The sequence below is a fragment of the Babylonia areolata genome, chromosome 15 (genome assembly GCF_041734735.1).
Source record: "Babylonia areolata isolate BAREFJ2019XMU chromosome 15, ASM4173473v1, whole genome shotgun sequence".
NCBI classification, from domain to species: Eukaryota; Metazoa; Mollusca; class Gastropoda; order Neogastropoda; family Buccinidae; genus Babylonia; species Babylonia areolata.
This window is the reverse complement of record NC_134890.1, coordinates 25,014,062-25,030,661: the sequence shown is the minus strand read 5'-3', so window position 1 is coordinate 25,030,661 and position 16,600 is coordinate 25,014,062. Positions and strand designations below refer to the sequence as shown.

The window sequence follows — 16,600 nt, the reverse complement described above, 5'->3', positions numbered from 1 at the left end:
CCTCCGAACCCATTTTCCCCCTTCCCTCCACCCAACCCCCTTCACTCAGCCAACCGAAGATCGAGATCGCACACAGCCGGTTTGCGGGTCATGCCGTTCATTTTGTCCGCTCAGTCCTCCTTTTTACAACCCACACTGTGATCTGCATGTCCGCATTTAGAACTGAACCCAGACAAGATGATGCAAAAGTCCGGGTTGATGAGTGCATGAGACCCAAGATTGTTGCCCGATTGCTCAGCTGTCTACAGGTCAAACAAACGAAACTCCGGCATGGCATTTCATCACCAAAACCACGCCCACTCTGTGACGTCATAGTTTATGCACTTCGGTAAACAAAGAAACGTTGTTCTCTTTCCTCCACAGATTCAGAGAAAATGTCCTTTTCTTCGCGTGCAAATAAATGCCAAAGATTTTCACAGCAAATGTAATGGCTGTCAGACGGGACAGTTGGTTGTGGTTGCGGGATAAACTGATTAACACTGCCAAATCAAATTGACCTCAGAACGTTCAGCTCCAGATGGTCTGCGCATGCGTGAATGTGTGCATCGAACATGACACAATAAATAGCACTCACGCACCGAACAGTCAAGGATAAGTGAAACGACTTTGCGCTTTGCAGGTACTGGAAGATCGGAAGATCGGAAAAGATCAGCAGCCGTGTGCTAAACTGTTCACTTAAAAGCGAAGAAACTATGGCGGCTGTGTGTTTTTCGTTTTCAAGACCAGCGACATGTGCACTGAATTTGTTACGGGCTCAGTCAGGTGCAACAGTACTCCAAATGTCATCAGTTCTGGCACATGATTTTCCCGTTCTTCACCACGTTCAAGCCATTGGTGCGCCACCACCCTTGACTGCACAGGTTAGCAAAACTGGATATCATGAATGAAACTGAAAAAAGGTCGTGCATATGAATTTGTTATTCCCCATTTAAAATTGTGTTATTTTATTTTATTATTTTATTTATTACTGTTGTTGTTTTTCTTTTCATTTTTTGACCACGCATTCATATTATTGTTGTTTAGATCAGTCTTTATGTCATCGGATTTCAGTTCTTCACACATCGTGCAGGAAACACTTGTGGCTGCAAACTTTGACGTTTTAGGGGGTACACAAAAAATATAGTTGACACAATAATGATTGAAATCCCAGCACAACCCGGAAGTGAAGCCGGACCAACCAGTGATGGGGTCACAATATCACCAGCCGGGTCAGTCGTCGCGACCTTCAAGACCTGATCTTGACCTGTAGACCATCAAAGAGTGATTATATCGGCTCTTTGGTACTAGTCCGTGTTGTTTATTGTATACATAGCGACCCCTTGATCTGTCAGTTGATCGTTCCCCGACAAATAGTGTGTAAGACAGGTTGGAGATGGGACAGGGTGCGGTAGAGGGGGAGAGGGGAAGGGGACAAACTGCACAGATCATCACTTTGCTGAGTTTAGTATTCTAAACTGCAGGATTACCCATCACTTTTTTTTTTTTTTTTGTCTTTTCCTCCTTAATAATTTTTATTTATATTTGTAGGAGGAGGTAGAATCCAAACTCAAAATAATTAACCATCCCTCCTGATTGGAAAGAAGAAAAATAAAAATGCGAAAAAATGACAAAACCTTCAAAGGCACAAGAAAATATGTTTGCATATTTGACTTAACAAGAGTCAAAAAGAAAGTATTTTTCTTGATTTGTTGTCAGGCTATAAAAGTTTAACACAAATTTGGCAACCCTTTTATTTGCAGCTAGTTAACAGTTTATGTTTCCAAGTTTGCAGTAATGAATAGTGGTATATTATTTTTTTTTTCCCTTTTCAAGAGAGCCTCTCTCTCTCTCTCTCTCTCTCTCTCTCTCTCTCTCTCTCTCTCTCATTGCTTAGGTTTATGAATTTTTTAGTCATTAGAACACTGTCAGCAATCAGTTTCATTGATTATATTAGTTGTGCACAGTGTGTTTTACTTGATTAACTCCTTGTGGTGTAAACTGATCGTATCTGTGTCTGAAGTATACACCAGAGTGAGCACCTTGCCAAATCTGTTGTATTTTGTTTGGCATGTGAAGAGCCAGAGGCACACGTGGGCGTAACAAAGGCAAACACCCCGAATGTGGCTCCGTGATCAGAGAGGCTGTGGAACTGTTTGGAGGGGAGGGGGAGATGGGGTGGAGGGGGGGGGGGGGGGGCAGGGGGAGTGGGGGAGGAGTAGGGAATGTTAATGTGATATTTGTATGATGCTTAATTAATAATTTCACGTGAAATCAGCTTGGTTGTTAATTACTGTGAATCCAGATCAGCAATAATGAAAATGCATTCACTTTTTGGGTTTTTGTTGTTGTTTTAGTTGAATAACTTGTTGCCTTGCCTTGTCTCTGTGTTGTGTTGATATCCAGGAAAGTCACAGAGTCAACACGTGTGTATGATGTAAGCATTGTGGGTGTGACCAGGTCAGGTGTTTATCGACCCAGAAAGAGATTGATGACAACCTCAAGAAATATGCCGAGGGCAAGTTTGACAGCTTTCCTGATCCTGGTCATCTGGAACATTTCAAGTCAGTCTGTGTGTGTGTGTGTGTTTTGTGTGCGTGTGTGAGTGTGCTTGTGTGTGTGTGTGTGTTTGTGTGTGTGTGTGTGTGTGTATCCGTTTTGTGTGTGTGCGTGTGTAGTGGTTTGGTTTTGTCACAAACAAGACAGAGTATTGGAAGTAGCAGAGGGAGAATGAGTGTTACCTGGTAGCTGCTGGCAGATATTATATAAAACCAGAACAGTGTTGAGCTTCTTGTCAATGTTTCTGGTTCAGACAATGTTTTATATGTATGTGAGAAACACGGACACACACACACACACACACACACACATACTCACACATACACACACTCACACCACCACATCTGCAACCACACACGCACACACACACACAGGCACCCCACCCCCACCCCCCCACCCCCACCCCGCACTCTCCCCCCCCCCCACACACACCCACACACACATACACACACATACCACCTGCTCCCCCCTCCTTTTCCCTCCCCTCCTCCCCTCGTCCCCCCAACCCCCCTTCCCTTCCCCCCCACCCCCCCTCCCCCCACACACAAAGTATTGCTGATCGTTATTTTTCTGAACCACACAGGGAGAGGTCAAAGCCGCCAAAGCCTGTGGCGGAAGATGCGGAAGTGGTGGATGCCTCCTCCATTCAGGGGGACCAGCAGGTGGCAGGGTCCCCGGCAGCGGGTCTGGGTAGAGATTCCCACAGCATCACTTCCCAGCAAGGGCCCCAGCAGTCCCCGGAGCTCCCCATGGGAAGCTATACCCTCCCCCACCCCATCTGGTCAGTAAGGTGTATACGTGTGTGTGTGTGTGTGTGTGTGTGTGTATGCACTCCCCCACCCCATCTGGTCAGTAAGGTGTATACATGTGTGTGTGTGTGTGTGTATGTGTGTATGCCCTCCCCCACCCCATCTGGTCAGTAAGGTGTATACATGTGTGTGTGTGTGTGTGTGTGTGTGTGTGTGTATGCACTCCCCCACCCCATCTGGTCAGTAAGGTGTATACATGTGTGTGTGTGTGCCCTCCCCCACCCCATCTGGTCAGTAAGGTGTATACATGTGTGTGTGTGTGTGTGTATTCGTATTTCTCTTTTTTATCACAACAGATTTCTCTGTGTGAAGTTCGGGCTGCTCTCCCCAGGGAGAGCGCGTCGCTACACTGAGAGCGCCACCCATTTTTTTGTATTTTTTCCTGCGTGCAGTTTTATTTGTTTTTCCTATCGAAGTGGATTTTTTTCTACAGAATTTTGCCAGGAACAACCCTTTTGTTGCTGTGGGTTCTTTTACGTGCACTAAGTGCATGCTGCACACGGGACCTCAGTTTATTGTCTCATCTGAATGACTAGCGTCCAGACCACCACTCAAGGTCTAGTAGAGGGGGAGAAAATATCGGCAACTGAGCCATGATTCGAACCAGCACGCTCAGATTCTCTCGTTTCCTAGGCGAACGCGTTACCTCTAGGCCATCTCTCCACATTGTGTGTATGTGTGTGTGTGTGTGTGTGAAGCACCTGTTTTGCTGCAGGTGTATGTGTGTGTGTGTGTGTGTGTGTTTGTGTCTGTGTGTATCAGGCACCTGAACAAGCATTCATCAAGAATACAGTGGTTACAACTGCAAAGAACTATTACCAAAAATAAAAAAACAACAACAAAAAAAAAAAAGCCAATAGCAGTGAATATACATGTTAGCTGTGGCCGTGGCCAAAACTGACACTACTTAGTGACACATGTGTGACTTTAGCATACTGTATATGTCAGCAGGTTACATTACCACCATGCATGTACATGAGCAAATCTTGACCTAGGTTTTGACACCATGACAGTAGCTGACAATAAAGTACAGTGCCTAGTGTGCGTGTGTGTGTGTGTGTGTGTGTGTGTTTGAGTGTGTGTGTTTGTGTGTACATGTGTGTGTGTGTGTATATGTGTGTATGTGTGTGTGTGTGTGTACAAGTGTGTGCGCTCACTTCTATGGTGTAGCATGGAGAGAGAAAGAGAAAACTGCTGCCTCTTCCAGTGCTGATAAGCCATCAGAACATAAGATACGACCCAGGTCAAGCACAGTCACTGGACAGCTCAAGTCAGAAAGGCAGGGCTATAAAATAAGTCGTGGAGTCACTTGAGCATGTCCAGCAAACAACTTCAGCCATGCATGAATTCCTTTGAATGAAGACAGGCAGTGCTATATAACTAATTGGTGAAGCCACTTGACCTTGTCCAGAAAATAAAAAGAACTTTAGCCATACATGAATTATGTTTTTGAGTGTAAGACATTGATGGATGGAACGCCTGAAGCAACATAAATGCATGATTCAGAGAGAAATGAAATTTCTTATAACTTTGCTGCTAGTGTATGCTAGTTTCCAAACTACGCAAGTATAAAACAGTTGTATGTTCAGTTAAAAAAACAAAAACAAAAAACAAAAAACCATCTCCAAAAAACCTACTGATTTTGATCAAATCTGTGCACCATTTAAAACCATTGTATAATGTGGTACATGCGGCACATGTACGTGTCCTAAATTCTGTTGTATCCGTGTTTGTGTATGATTTTCGATTTATGTTTGCGTCTTTTATGTACTAACCCCACAATATTCCTTGTGACCCCGGTACACTTGGTTATAAAGAGGTGGTAATTTAGGTGGATACAGATGATGGCATATAGTGCACATTTCAGTTTCAGTTTCAGTTTCTCAAGGAGGCATCATTGCGTTTGGACAAACCCATATACGCTGCACCACATCTGCAAGGCAGTGCCTGACCAGCAGTGTAACCAAGCACAGTTGTCAGGCCTTGAGTGCAGATGTATGTAAATTTGTACACCTATCACTGTGGATTTCTTCTAAAGGATTTCGTCAGATGACAATGCTTTTGTTGCCACGGGGTTCTTTTTCAGTACGCCAAGTGCATGCTGCACACAGGACCTTGGTTTTTATCGTCTCATCCGAATTACTAAACGCTTAGGTTGATTTTCCAGTCCAGCAAACTTGGGAGAATGGGCAAGAGCTGAAATCGAACCAACACCCTCACAGATTCTGTATTGGATGTATTGTGTGTGTGTGTGTGTGTGTGTTTTGTGTCTAAATAACCTGTAATTGTACAGTGGATTGAGAGGTTTGAAAGCACTGTATAATTTAATTATTATCATTATTATTGTCATTATTACCATTATTATTATTATTATTATTATTATCTTACAGGTCAGAAGATCAGCTGCATGATGTGAAGATCACCCACAAACCACCAGAAGGCATTGTTGATAAGGTGTGTATGTTTGATTTTTTTCTTCAGTGGAATGGTAGTAGTGATGATGCTATTGTAAAATACACTGTAAAAATCCGGCCTCCATTTTGGGTTAAAAACTGAGCAAAGGGTAAAATGCCTTGTAAACGCCCAACTCCCACTTCGGGGGAAAAAAAATCATCATAAACCAGTGATACTTCAGTTTGTTAATTGTGGTACTTTACAAAGCTGTGCAAATTTAGGTTTAGAGATTTTTTTTAATCTCTAAGCAACAGAGTGCAACAACAGAGTGCTTACATGAGATGTTGATGTTTCATTGAAAAAAACAAACAAGTGAGAATATGAAGTTAATCAATGTATTCCATGATGCATTGTCTTGTACCAGTAGTTATTTTATTCTCACATCAATGGGCACAATAACCGAGGGGTTAAAGCGTTGGACTTTCAATCTGAGGGTCCCAGGTTCAAATCTTGGTAACGGCACCTGGTAGGTAAAGGGTGGATATTTTTCCAGTCACCCAGGTCAACATATGTGCAGACCTGCTTGTGCCTGAACCCCCTTCGTCTGTATACGCAAGCAGAAGATCAAATATGCACGTTAAATGTCCTGTAATCCATGTCAGCGTTTGGTGGGTTATTGAAACAAGAACATTTACAGCATGCACACTCCTGAAAATGGAGTATGGCTGCTAACATGGCAGGGTAAAAACAGTCATACACACAAAAGCCCACTTGTGTACGTACAAGTGAAAGTGAGAGTTGCAGCCCATGAACAGAGAAGAAGAATTCTCACTTTTTTTCTGAAAAAAAAAAAAATTTTTCTTAAGAATATACTTTTGTAGTTGGTTTCGGAATTTGTAGATTAAAATTTTTACTGTTTTCCAGTGTTTGAGTAAGGAGATTGAGGGCATGTAAAGGATTGGCATTGTGTGTCTGAGAGAGAGAGAGAGAGAGAGAGAGAGTGTGTGTGTTGGATAGGGGAGGGGAGGGGAGATAAGCAGAAACTTATATCATTCACATTTTCTCAGGAACAACTAACCTGATCTGTACCAAACGACAGCCATGCAGTGATGAACATCAGTGTTGCTCAGGACAGACTTTTTATTTTTATTCTTTATATCCTAGCCTTCCACCAAACTAAGAAACTTAAAGAAATTGTTAGACTGGAACCATATTTATTTTCAATTTTTGGTTCATACATAGGATATTCATTACCCAATACATTATCCGTTGAAATAAACAGTTGCATACTTATTTTGATTTTCCTTAAAACTGCATTTAGCAGTTGGCAATGTACAGATTGGGTGGTATTGCAAATGGCATTTCGTTCTACAAATTACAATTATTCGTAAATGTGATAGTAGTTGTAGAAAGTGCTTTAATTCATTTACACATACTTATACAAAGTGACATTGTAGGAAAGGAGTGAAGTCACATTTGCTAAGATTTCAGATGACATTTCAGCTTGAGAGTGAAGTATTGTGTGTTGCTGTTTCAGCTGGCGTATGGAAGCGTGAAGTTATTGAGAGGGGGTTTTGATGTGTTCTCTGGATTCATCATTGGTCAGAGAAATGAGAAAAAGTGGATAAAGTGAGTAGGTTTGGTCATGGTTAGTGTGTGTGTGTGTGTGTGTGTGTGTGTGTGTGTGTGTGCAAAAGAGAGCAAGAAATCTTTTGTCTTGGTGTAGTTTGCATGCATGTTTGTGAGTGTGTGTGTGTGTATGTGTGTGTGTGTGCTTGTGCATGCGAGCGCATGTGTGTGTGTGTGTGTGTGTATGCACATGACTGTAAAATTGGTGTAATAATGTGTGTGTTGTGAATGGGTATAAGTATTCATGTGTGTGTTTTAGTTTAGTAATTAGTTTTTTTTTTACTTTCTTTTATTTTTGGCATATTGTTTTTTTCTTCCCTCTGGTTTTTTTTAATTTTTAATTTTTTTTTTTTACATGGTTTGTTTCCTTGCTGTTTTTCTTCTTCAGTTTATGGTGATGCACTCTTCCCAGAGAGAGCAGTCTGAACTCTATGCAGAGAAATCTGCACATAAATGTTTAACACAATTTTGACAATATACGATATGATACGATACAATACGATATGATTAGATTCGATACAAAACAGTATGATGCACAATGCACAATATATATGTAGTGCAATACAAGGCAATGAAATGCAGTATGACACATCACGTGACAAAGCAACACAGTACAACACAGCACAGTGCCCTGCGGTACAACACTACAAACTACAATACAGTACAGTACTATGCAGTACAGTACTGTAGAGTACAGTGCACTACAATTCAGTACAACACTACACAGTGCAGTAGAGTATGGTACAGTACAATACAATACAACACAGTTGTACAGTTTGGTACAAAACAACATTACACTACACAGTACAAAACTATACAGAACAATACAAAATCATTTCAACACTTTCCAGCACTACACATTGCAATATAGTAGAATACAACGGTACACAGAGCAATACAGTACTGTGTTGGTACAATACAGCAAAACACAGTACAATACAATTCAGTTCAACATTACAGTACAATACTGTACTGCACAGTACAATACAATTCAGTTCAATATTACACAGCACAATACAATACAATACAATACAATAATACAATACAATACAACACTACACAGAACAAGAGAGTGCTGTTCAGTACAATATTACACAACACTATACAGTACAATACTGTACTGCACAGTACAATACAATTCAGTTCAATATTGCACAGTATAATCAGTACAAGAGAACACTACACGGAACGAGAGAGTGCTGTTCAGTACAATATGACACACAACACTATACAGTACAATACTGTACTGCACAGTACAATACAATTCAGTTCAATAATACACAGTACAATACAGAACAATACAATACAATACAATACAATACAGTACAGTACAGTACAAGACAACACAACACAGAACAGCCGAGTGTTGTTTGGTATAATATGACACAACACTATACAATACAACAAAGTGTATTACAACACAACATGCAACTTTAGTTCACACCCTTTTAACGTGACATGCTGTCGACAGACATATCATCTTAAGGACAATGCTATGACACAACACTACACAGTACAACGAAGTATATTACAACACAGTAGTACAGCTTCAGTTCAGACCCTTTCAACCTGACATGCTCTCTACAGACGTATCATCTTCAGGACAATGCTACGACACTACACAGTGCAATGAAGTATGTTACAACACAGTGGTACAACTTTAGTTCAGACCCTTTCAACGTGACATGCTGTTGACAGACGTATCATCTTCAGCACAATGCTAAGACACTATAATTCACAGTGCAGCGAATTGAATTACAACACAGTAGTACAACTTTAGTTGAGACCCTTTCAACCTAACGTGCTGTCGACATGTGAATCATCTCAGGACAATGCTACGACACAACACTACACAGTGCAGTGAAGTATATTACAACACAGTAGTACAACTTTAGCTCAAGCTCTTTCAACGTGACGTGCTGTCGACAGACGAATCATCTTCCTGGAGACAGTAGCAGGTGTACCTGGCATGGTGGCGGCCATGATGCGTCACATGATGTCTCTTCGACGACTGCAGCGAGACTACGGCTGGATTCACACCCTTCTTGGTAATGTCTGTGTGTGTGTGTGTGTGTGTGTGTGTGTGTGTGTGTGTGAGGGGAGGGTGATTAGGGGTGTGTGTGGAAATGAAGCTGCTTTCGTGTGTTGCTTGCTTGTATGTGTTTTGCTTTAGATATGTAGCTTTTCGATCTTTTGGTCCAACCTTTATCATGTTTTTTGTATTTGTATTTCTTTTTATCACGACAGATTTCTCTGTGTGAAATTCGTGTGTGTGTGTGTGTGTGTGTGTGTGTGTGTTTACTGGACTTGGATATGGGCTGAGATATTGTGTTAGGTGAGTGACAAGCCAGTGGACACACAATTAATTTCCAAATGGATGAATAAAGATGTATTGTCCTTTGGGTCACTGCATTTTTATCTCTCTCTCTCTCTCTCTCTCTCTCTCTCTCTGTCTCTCTCTCTCTCTCTCTCTCTCTCTATATATATATATATATATATATTTATTATATATATATATATATATATATATATATATATATATATATATAATGTTATTTCTTTCTGTGTCTTATTCATACCACAATATATTGTTTAACAGGGTTAGACCTAGGCATAAAGTGCTTCAAAAATGCACATTGTTATTACTTTTTGAAATTATTTATTTGACATATATCTTCTTTCTTTTTATCTTTTTTTTTTCGGTATGGAATTTGAAATATTGAATTCAACTTAGGTTTGGATTTTCTCTTGTAGACATGATTATGTATCTAAGTTAAAAAAAACACACCAAAAACTGTAATTTCTTGTGAAAGGACAAATGGGGCCCAGATGAAGGGCTTCTGTGCAAGCCACGTTTATTCCGCCAAGTGGGTATCAGCCAGAGTCGTTTCCCCTTAGCTGGTTGTCCCTACACAAAGCACTACTAAAGCATGCATCATACTACAACTCCCCTTTTTTTTATGTGGGGTACTGCTTGTTTCCATCGAGATACAAGATGAAATTAAAAAATGATTTAAAAGGAGATTATGGAGTATGTACCACAAGTCCAACCGAATTTCTTTTGTGAGAGTCTCTTCACTTTTTTTTTTTTAAAAAAAAAATGTATTTATCTATTATTATTCACTTTTTTTTCTCAAGGCCTGACTAAGTGCAGTTGGTTACACTGCTGGTCAGGCATCTGCTTGGCAGATGTGGTGTAACGTATATGGATTTGTCTGAACGCAGTGACGCCTCCTTGAGCTACTGAAACTGAAACTCACTTCTCTCCTCGCTCTACCCCCTTGTTGATCAAGTCTACTGAGTCGTAACAATATCAGTCAGTCAGCTCAGTTTACTTTCCTCAGACAGAGACAAGGAAATCTGGCTTGTGGCTTTTTTGTTTCTGTGTTTGTTTATTGAAAACAATATTACCACCCCCACGCCCCTAAAAAAAAAAAGTATTAAAGAAAGAAAGAAAAAAATGTCTTGACTGGGTGAATTTCCAAGCATTGATGATAGAACATTGTGTTCTTTTCCTCAGAGGAGGCTGAAAACGAGAGGATGCACCTGATGACAGCTCTGCAGCTCAGACAGCCCTCGATGCTGTTCAGACTGGCCGTCATTGGTTCACAAGGTGAGGCGTGGTGCAGATACAGTTTTGAGATTCATCGTTCAATGACACTGTTTCATACATCAGGAGCACCCCCGAAAACGGAGTATGGCTGCTTACATGGCGGGGTAAAAAGTCATACACGTAAAAGCCCATTTGTGTACAAATGAGTGAACGTGGGAGTTGCAGCCCATGAATGAAGAAGAAGAAGAAGATATGTCGGGAAGAAGGTGGCAGAATGGTTAAGACGCTTATCTGCAAATACAGAGAGTCCATGAGGGTCAGAGTGAATACTTTACCCAAGGACTCTGCACCATGCTGAAACAGGGCCAGGAGCTGGTGGTGTTTGCAACAAAAGTTATACAAACGTAGGTGTAAATGAATTCCGGTTGGGGATACCATACACCAACAAGCATACACATACACACAAATAAACACACATACATGCATGCACACACACACATACACATACACACACACCACACACACACACACACACACACACACACACAGTTCTTGCAAAAGAACAGTTCATCCTGTGTGAATGTCATGGGTCTCTGGGTCCCATATCATTTCTGGGGAGAGGGAGGGAGTGGGGAGTCGCATACAAACCCGAGGCTGGCTTCATGAAACATGGCATCAGAAATGACACACATTTGAGGCTGAGTTTGAAAATAGTGGGTAAGTAATCAACGCACTTATTTGTGTTTAATATATTTTATTCTTTATGAAGTATGCGTCTGTTACACCCGCAGAGTCAGAACAGGAGTTGTTATGTGTAAGATGTGTTTGTTTGTGTTAATATATTTTATTCTTTATGAAGTATGCATCTGTGACACCCGCAGAGTCAGAACAGGAGTTGTAATGTGTAAGATGTGTTTATTTGTGCTAATATATTTTATTCTTTAGGAAGTGTGAGTCTGGGAGACCCATATAGTCAGAATAGGAGTTGATATGTGGTAAAGATGTGTTTATCTATTTCATTTAATTTTTTTTTTTTTTTTTTTTTTTCTCAAGGCCTGACTAAGCGCGTAGGGTTACGCTGCTGGTCAGGCATCTGCTTGGCAGATGTGGTGTAGCGTATATGGATTTGACCGAACACAGTGACGCCTCCTTGAGCTACTGATACTGATACTATTCACTACTTAACTGAGACAGTAGAAAATCTGTAGGTCAGAAGCGGTTTCATGATGATGGTGATGATGATGATGATGTGTGTGTGTGTGTGTGTGTGTGACCAGGTGTGTTCGTCACCCTGTTCGGCCTGTGCTATGCCTTCAGTCCCAGGTTCTGTCACCGCTTTGTGGGTTATCTGGAGGAGGAGGCGGTGAAGACTTACACCAAGTGTCTGGAGGTATGCTGCCTGTCTTCTTTGATATGGACATTTATATAGTGCCTATCCTCGGTCGTTAGGGCCCAACACTCAGCTTATATCACAGATTGGCATAAGTCTACAGTTGGGCCAACAGCAAAGTGAGAGCTGTGTCATCAATGGTTTCTCCATTGCAGTGGGAAATAATTTACAGCTTAGTCATTTGTGAAGGACTTTGGCTGTCATACTAGGAGGCAAGATTGCACTGGTTCTTAGCGCTGCAGCGTTGGGGGCTAGATGGCCTTTGGGAACCATCCCAACACCGACCGTCCTAAAATCCTTTTTGCCAAGAGAGTGGGGATGTAACTTGGGCAAGACACTCTCTGCTATAATCAAATTCTAGCCCAAATAGTCGGGACTGCAGTCGCCTCCTCTGCCGTATTGATGATGATAGTTGGACATGACTGACTATCATATATCCTCGGTCAGAGACCAAGCTCTAAGCACTTTACAAACTCAGGGTCATTTGCACAAAAGACTTTTTTCCTGAGTAGAGCCCTCTCAAAATCCTTCAGCATCCACTGGGACCCGAGGATCGCATCCAGCAGCATACCACCTCTCCAACTGCAGGACGCTGTACAGACAAAAATCTTTCTTTCCTCGAACAATAACAAACTGGAACAGCCTTCCTGCTGAGACTGCTCTCAGCACAACCCTGGAAGGCTTCAAATCCCAAATCTGATCACCTCCCCCCCCCCCCACCACCATACCTCCCACCCCTCACCCCCCATCCCCTGGCCCAGCAACCTCTACCTCAGGAAACCACAAAAACACGCAAACCCCCCTTATAGTCTACAGAATCTTCAAAATGATAAAGGCGGTAGTCAAGGGAAAGAAGAAGAAGACTGACAACTACCATTGACCACTCATCAGACATTTCCTGTGTCATTCAATCAGATTTCAGGCACACACACTTACACACTCAGACAGACATGTAACATTTTTACCTGTATGACCATTTTGTTTATTTATCCCATCAAGTAGGCAGCCATACCCTGTTTTCAGGGGTGTGCATGCTGGGTATTTTCTTGTGTTCATAACCCACTGAATGTTGACATGGATTGCAGGATCTTTAACGTGCATATTTGATCTGCATGTGTATACACACGAAGGGGGTTCAGGCACTAGCAGGTCTGCACATATGTTGACCTGGGAAATCAGAAAAATCTCCACCCTTTATCCACCAGGCGCTGTTACCGAGATTCAAACCCGGGACCTTCAGATTGAAAGTCCAATGCTTTAAACACTCGGCTGTTGAGCCAGTCTTATTCTGTTGTGTTATGCTGACATGGATTGCAAGATCTTTAACATGAGTATTTCATCTTCTGCCAGTGTATACACATGAAGGGGGTTCAGGCACTGGCAAGTCTGCACTTCTAGTGACCTGGGAGATTGGATAATTCTCCAATTAACCTTAATCAACCCACAAGGCAATGCATCCGGAATTCAGTCTCAGAACCCTCAGATTAAAAGTCATTCCTTTAATCACTTGGATATTGCACTCGTTATTCTTCATGTTTAAAGTGTGTGTGTGTGTGTGTGTGTGTGTGTGTGTGTTTTGCAGGACATTGATCATGGCCCCATGAAACACTGGCAGACAAAGACTGCCCCAGATGTGGCTATTCGCTACTGGAAACTGCCCGTAAGTAATCTGTACACGGGAAACGTAGCTGAATTTGCATACTTGAGTGTAAAAAAAAAAAGGGGGGGTAAGTTTGTGAGTGTTTCCTCTTTGTTGTTTTTTTTTGTTATGCTTACACCAGGATTGATTTATATAAGTGTTCTGTTGAAGGATATTCAGATTTGGGATCATGGCACACTACTATCAATTGTTTATATATATATAATATATCTATATATTATATATATTATATATATAAGCTAGTCCGCTTCGTTTGTCATGTTTGGTAACGAATTGTTGTGTATTGAAAGTGAGTTAAAACAATGCTGTACAAAATTTCAGAACCATACTGCAAAGTTAATAGCAACACAACACTATGCAATATCATCATCATCGTCATCATGCTTCTTCTTATTATTATTATCATCATTATCATCATCATTATTATTATTGTTATCATCATCATCATCATCATCATCATTACCATTATTATCATTACTGTTAGTATTATTATTGACTCACTTGTGTAAACAAAGTGAGTCTATGTTTTAACCCGGTGTTCGGTTGTCTGTGTGTGTGGTGTGTGTGTGTGTCTGTGTGTCTGTGTGTCCGTGGTAAACTTTAACATTGCCATTTTCTCTGCAAATACTTTGTCAGTTGACACCAAATTAGGCATAAAAAATAGGAAAAATCCAGTTCTTTCCAGTCATCTTGTTTAAAACAATATTGCACCTCTGGGATGGGCACAAAAAAATAAAAAATGAAGCCTAATCATATGCAAACTGCATTTACTGTTATATTTATATTTTTTGTAATCTCTAAACTTGGCACTTTGATCTGATATTCTGACCCAACAACAAGAGCAGTCATTATTTTCATTTTTGTTCGAACAGGAACTTCTTTTGCTAAGCATGGAAGTTTTATTTATTTTGCAAACGTATTGGTGAAGTTAGTAAAAAAGGGAAATTAATCTGTACTTATGCTGGGGGCTTAATTTGCTTTAAACTGATCTTTCTCATCTTAAACATTACATTTTGAAATTATACTCAGTACATAAAAAGCTTGTGTATTTTACTCTCAGTGTACAGGGCTTTCACTATGTTCATTCGCCCAAGTGGTCTTTTTCGGAAAAAAATAAAATCAATACGACGAGTGGACTTTATAGATCTGTTGGTTAAGCCCTGAAGTTCATGTGCAAAAAATAATGATTGGGTACACATATTTATACACATTCAAAGCGCGTGCTCATAGGCCTATTCAGTCTTGCGAACGCGAACGACGCCATTTTGTTTCAAGTTGTTGACCTGCCCGTTCAATCCAAAATTCAATTGACATTACACGATAACATGTGATGGAAAGTTGGAGAAGGAGACCGTTAAATATTTATTCAGAGAAAGATTTGTGAACGCCTCATCACTTACTGGATTATGCCCGAAACTGCCATAAAATTATCCACAGAATCAGTCGGTATTCACAGTTAAAAATTGTAACCATGCGAGTTAATACCCTTGAATTGATGAAACAAAAAAAATTCCAGTCTTGACTTTTCTCAAAAAGAAGTCCTTTTCACTTCATACGACGTTTAGAAGTACTTGTACTTGGCTCTACATGTTCTTAGTTTAACAAAATACTCAATTTTCATATCAACTTTAAAACTATAAAACTGGAATGAACATAAAAGAGAAATTGAATCGACCGTGTCAACTGGTGTAACTAAACTTGTACATCTATCTAGATCCAGAGAAAACGGCTAAGCTTAAATGTTGCAGTGTGATTGCGGCGATAGCCACGTCTTCTTTACCAAGGACTTAAAAATAATTTTTTTTATTGTCGTTAAAGATTTTTTGAATGCCCAAGATACACCAGAATCATATGATTTGAACAGCGTTCTCACTGCGAATACTGCAATCGATTTATCGCCCTTTAAAAAAAAGCATGTTTAAATTAAATACTATATTTTTGAGCATCAGTGCAGGTGGCACGATAGTGCAATGGGTAAGACAGATTCTTCTCATTCGAAAACCTGGGGTTCGCTTCTGCTGTTGGAATTTCTTTTTTTTCTTGTTCTTTTAACCCGAAGTTTTATAATAACATATACAGAACCCTTTTTAACGAATAGATTTTTGGCTCAAGTGTGTAAACAATGTGAGCCTATATCTTTTCTTTGCATTTTTTCCAAATCGTGAAGCATCGTGGGATAGCGTCGCGTCGTTCGATCGAGGATCAAGAAGGTGGGTGGATGTATCAGTGTTTGCTAGTACGAAGTTAGTGAAAGAAAACGTTAAAAGATGTCTTTTATTGTGTACAAGTTTTGTCAAATGTTTATCTTTATTCAGGTGACTGTTGTGTTACTGCTAGACAGATAGGCATGATGTTAAGAGTAAATGAAAACAGAAGAAATCTGATGGTGTGGGTCGTTTTTTCAACCGGTTGGCAACCAACCTTCTCTGATAGAAAGCCGTGACATTTAATAATAATAATAATTATTATAATAATGATAGTAATACTAATAACATTTTTTGTTTCCTCATAGTTGTGTCACACCGCTAAAGTAATACACACAAAAATCAGTTTGATGATTGTGGCTGTTGAACTCAAGTTGTATGAGATAATATGTCAGTCCATCATGTAACCCCCCCCCCCCCCCAAAA

The 16,600-nt window shown here is 40.5% G+C and overlaps 1 protein-coding gene across 1 annotated transcript in view; it reads left to right on the top strand.

Moving 5' to 3' along the window:
* Positions 1-558: 558 nt before the first annotated feature.
* LOC143290504 (uncharacterized) overlaps positions 559-16,600 on the top strand; it is a 27,455-nt gene continuing 11,413 nt past the window's right edge. Inside the window, exons 1-9 of the mRNA XM_076600004.1 lie at positions 559-860; positions 2,437-2,540; positions 3,119-3,316; positions 5,735-5,798; positions 7,276-7,367; positions 9,297-9,415; positions 10,888-10,980; positions 12,198-12,310; positions 13,893-13,970. Coding sequence (XP_076456119.1) covers positions 693-860; positions 2,437-2,540; positions 3,119-3,316; positions 5,735-5,798; positions 7,276-7,367; positions 9,297-9,415; positions 10,888-10,980; positions 12,198-12,310; positions 13,893-13,970 — 1,029 coding nt within the window. The 5' untranslated portion in view covers positions 559-692. The remainder of the gene's footprint in view (positions 861-2,436; positions 2,541-3,118; positions 3,317-5,734; positions 5,799-7,275; positions 7,368-9,296; positions 9,416-10,887; positions 10,981-12,197; positions 12,311-13,892; positions 13,971-16,600) is intronic.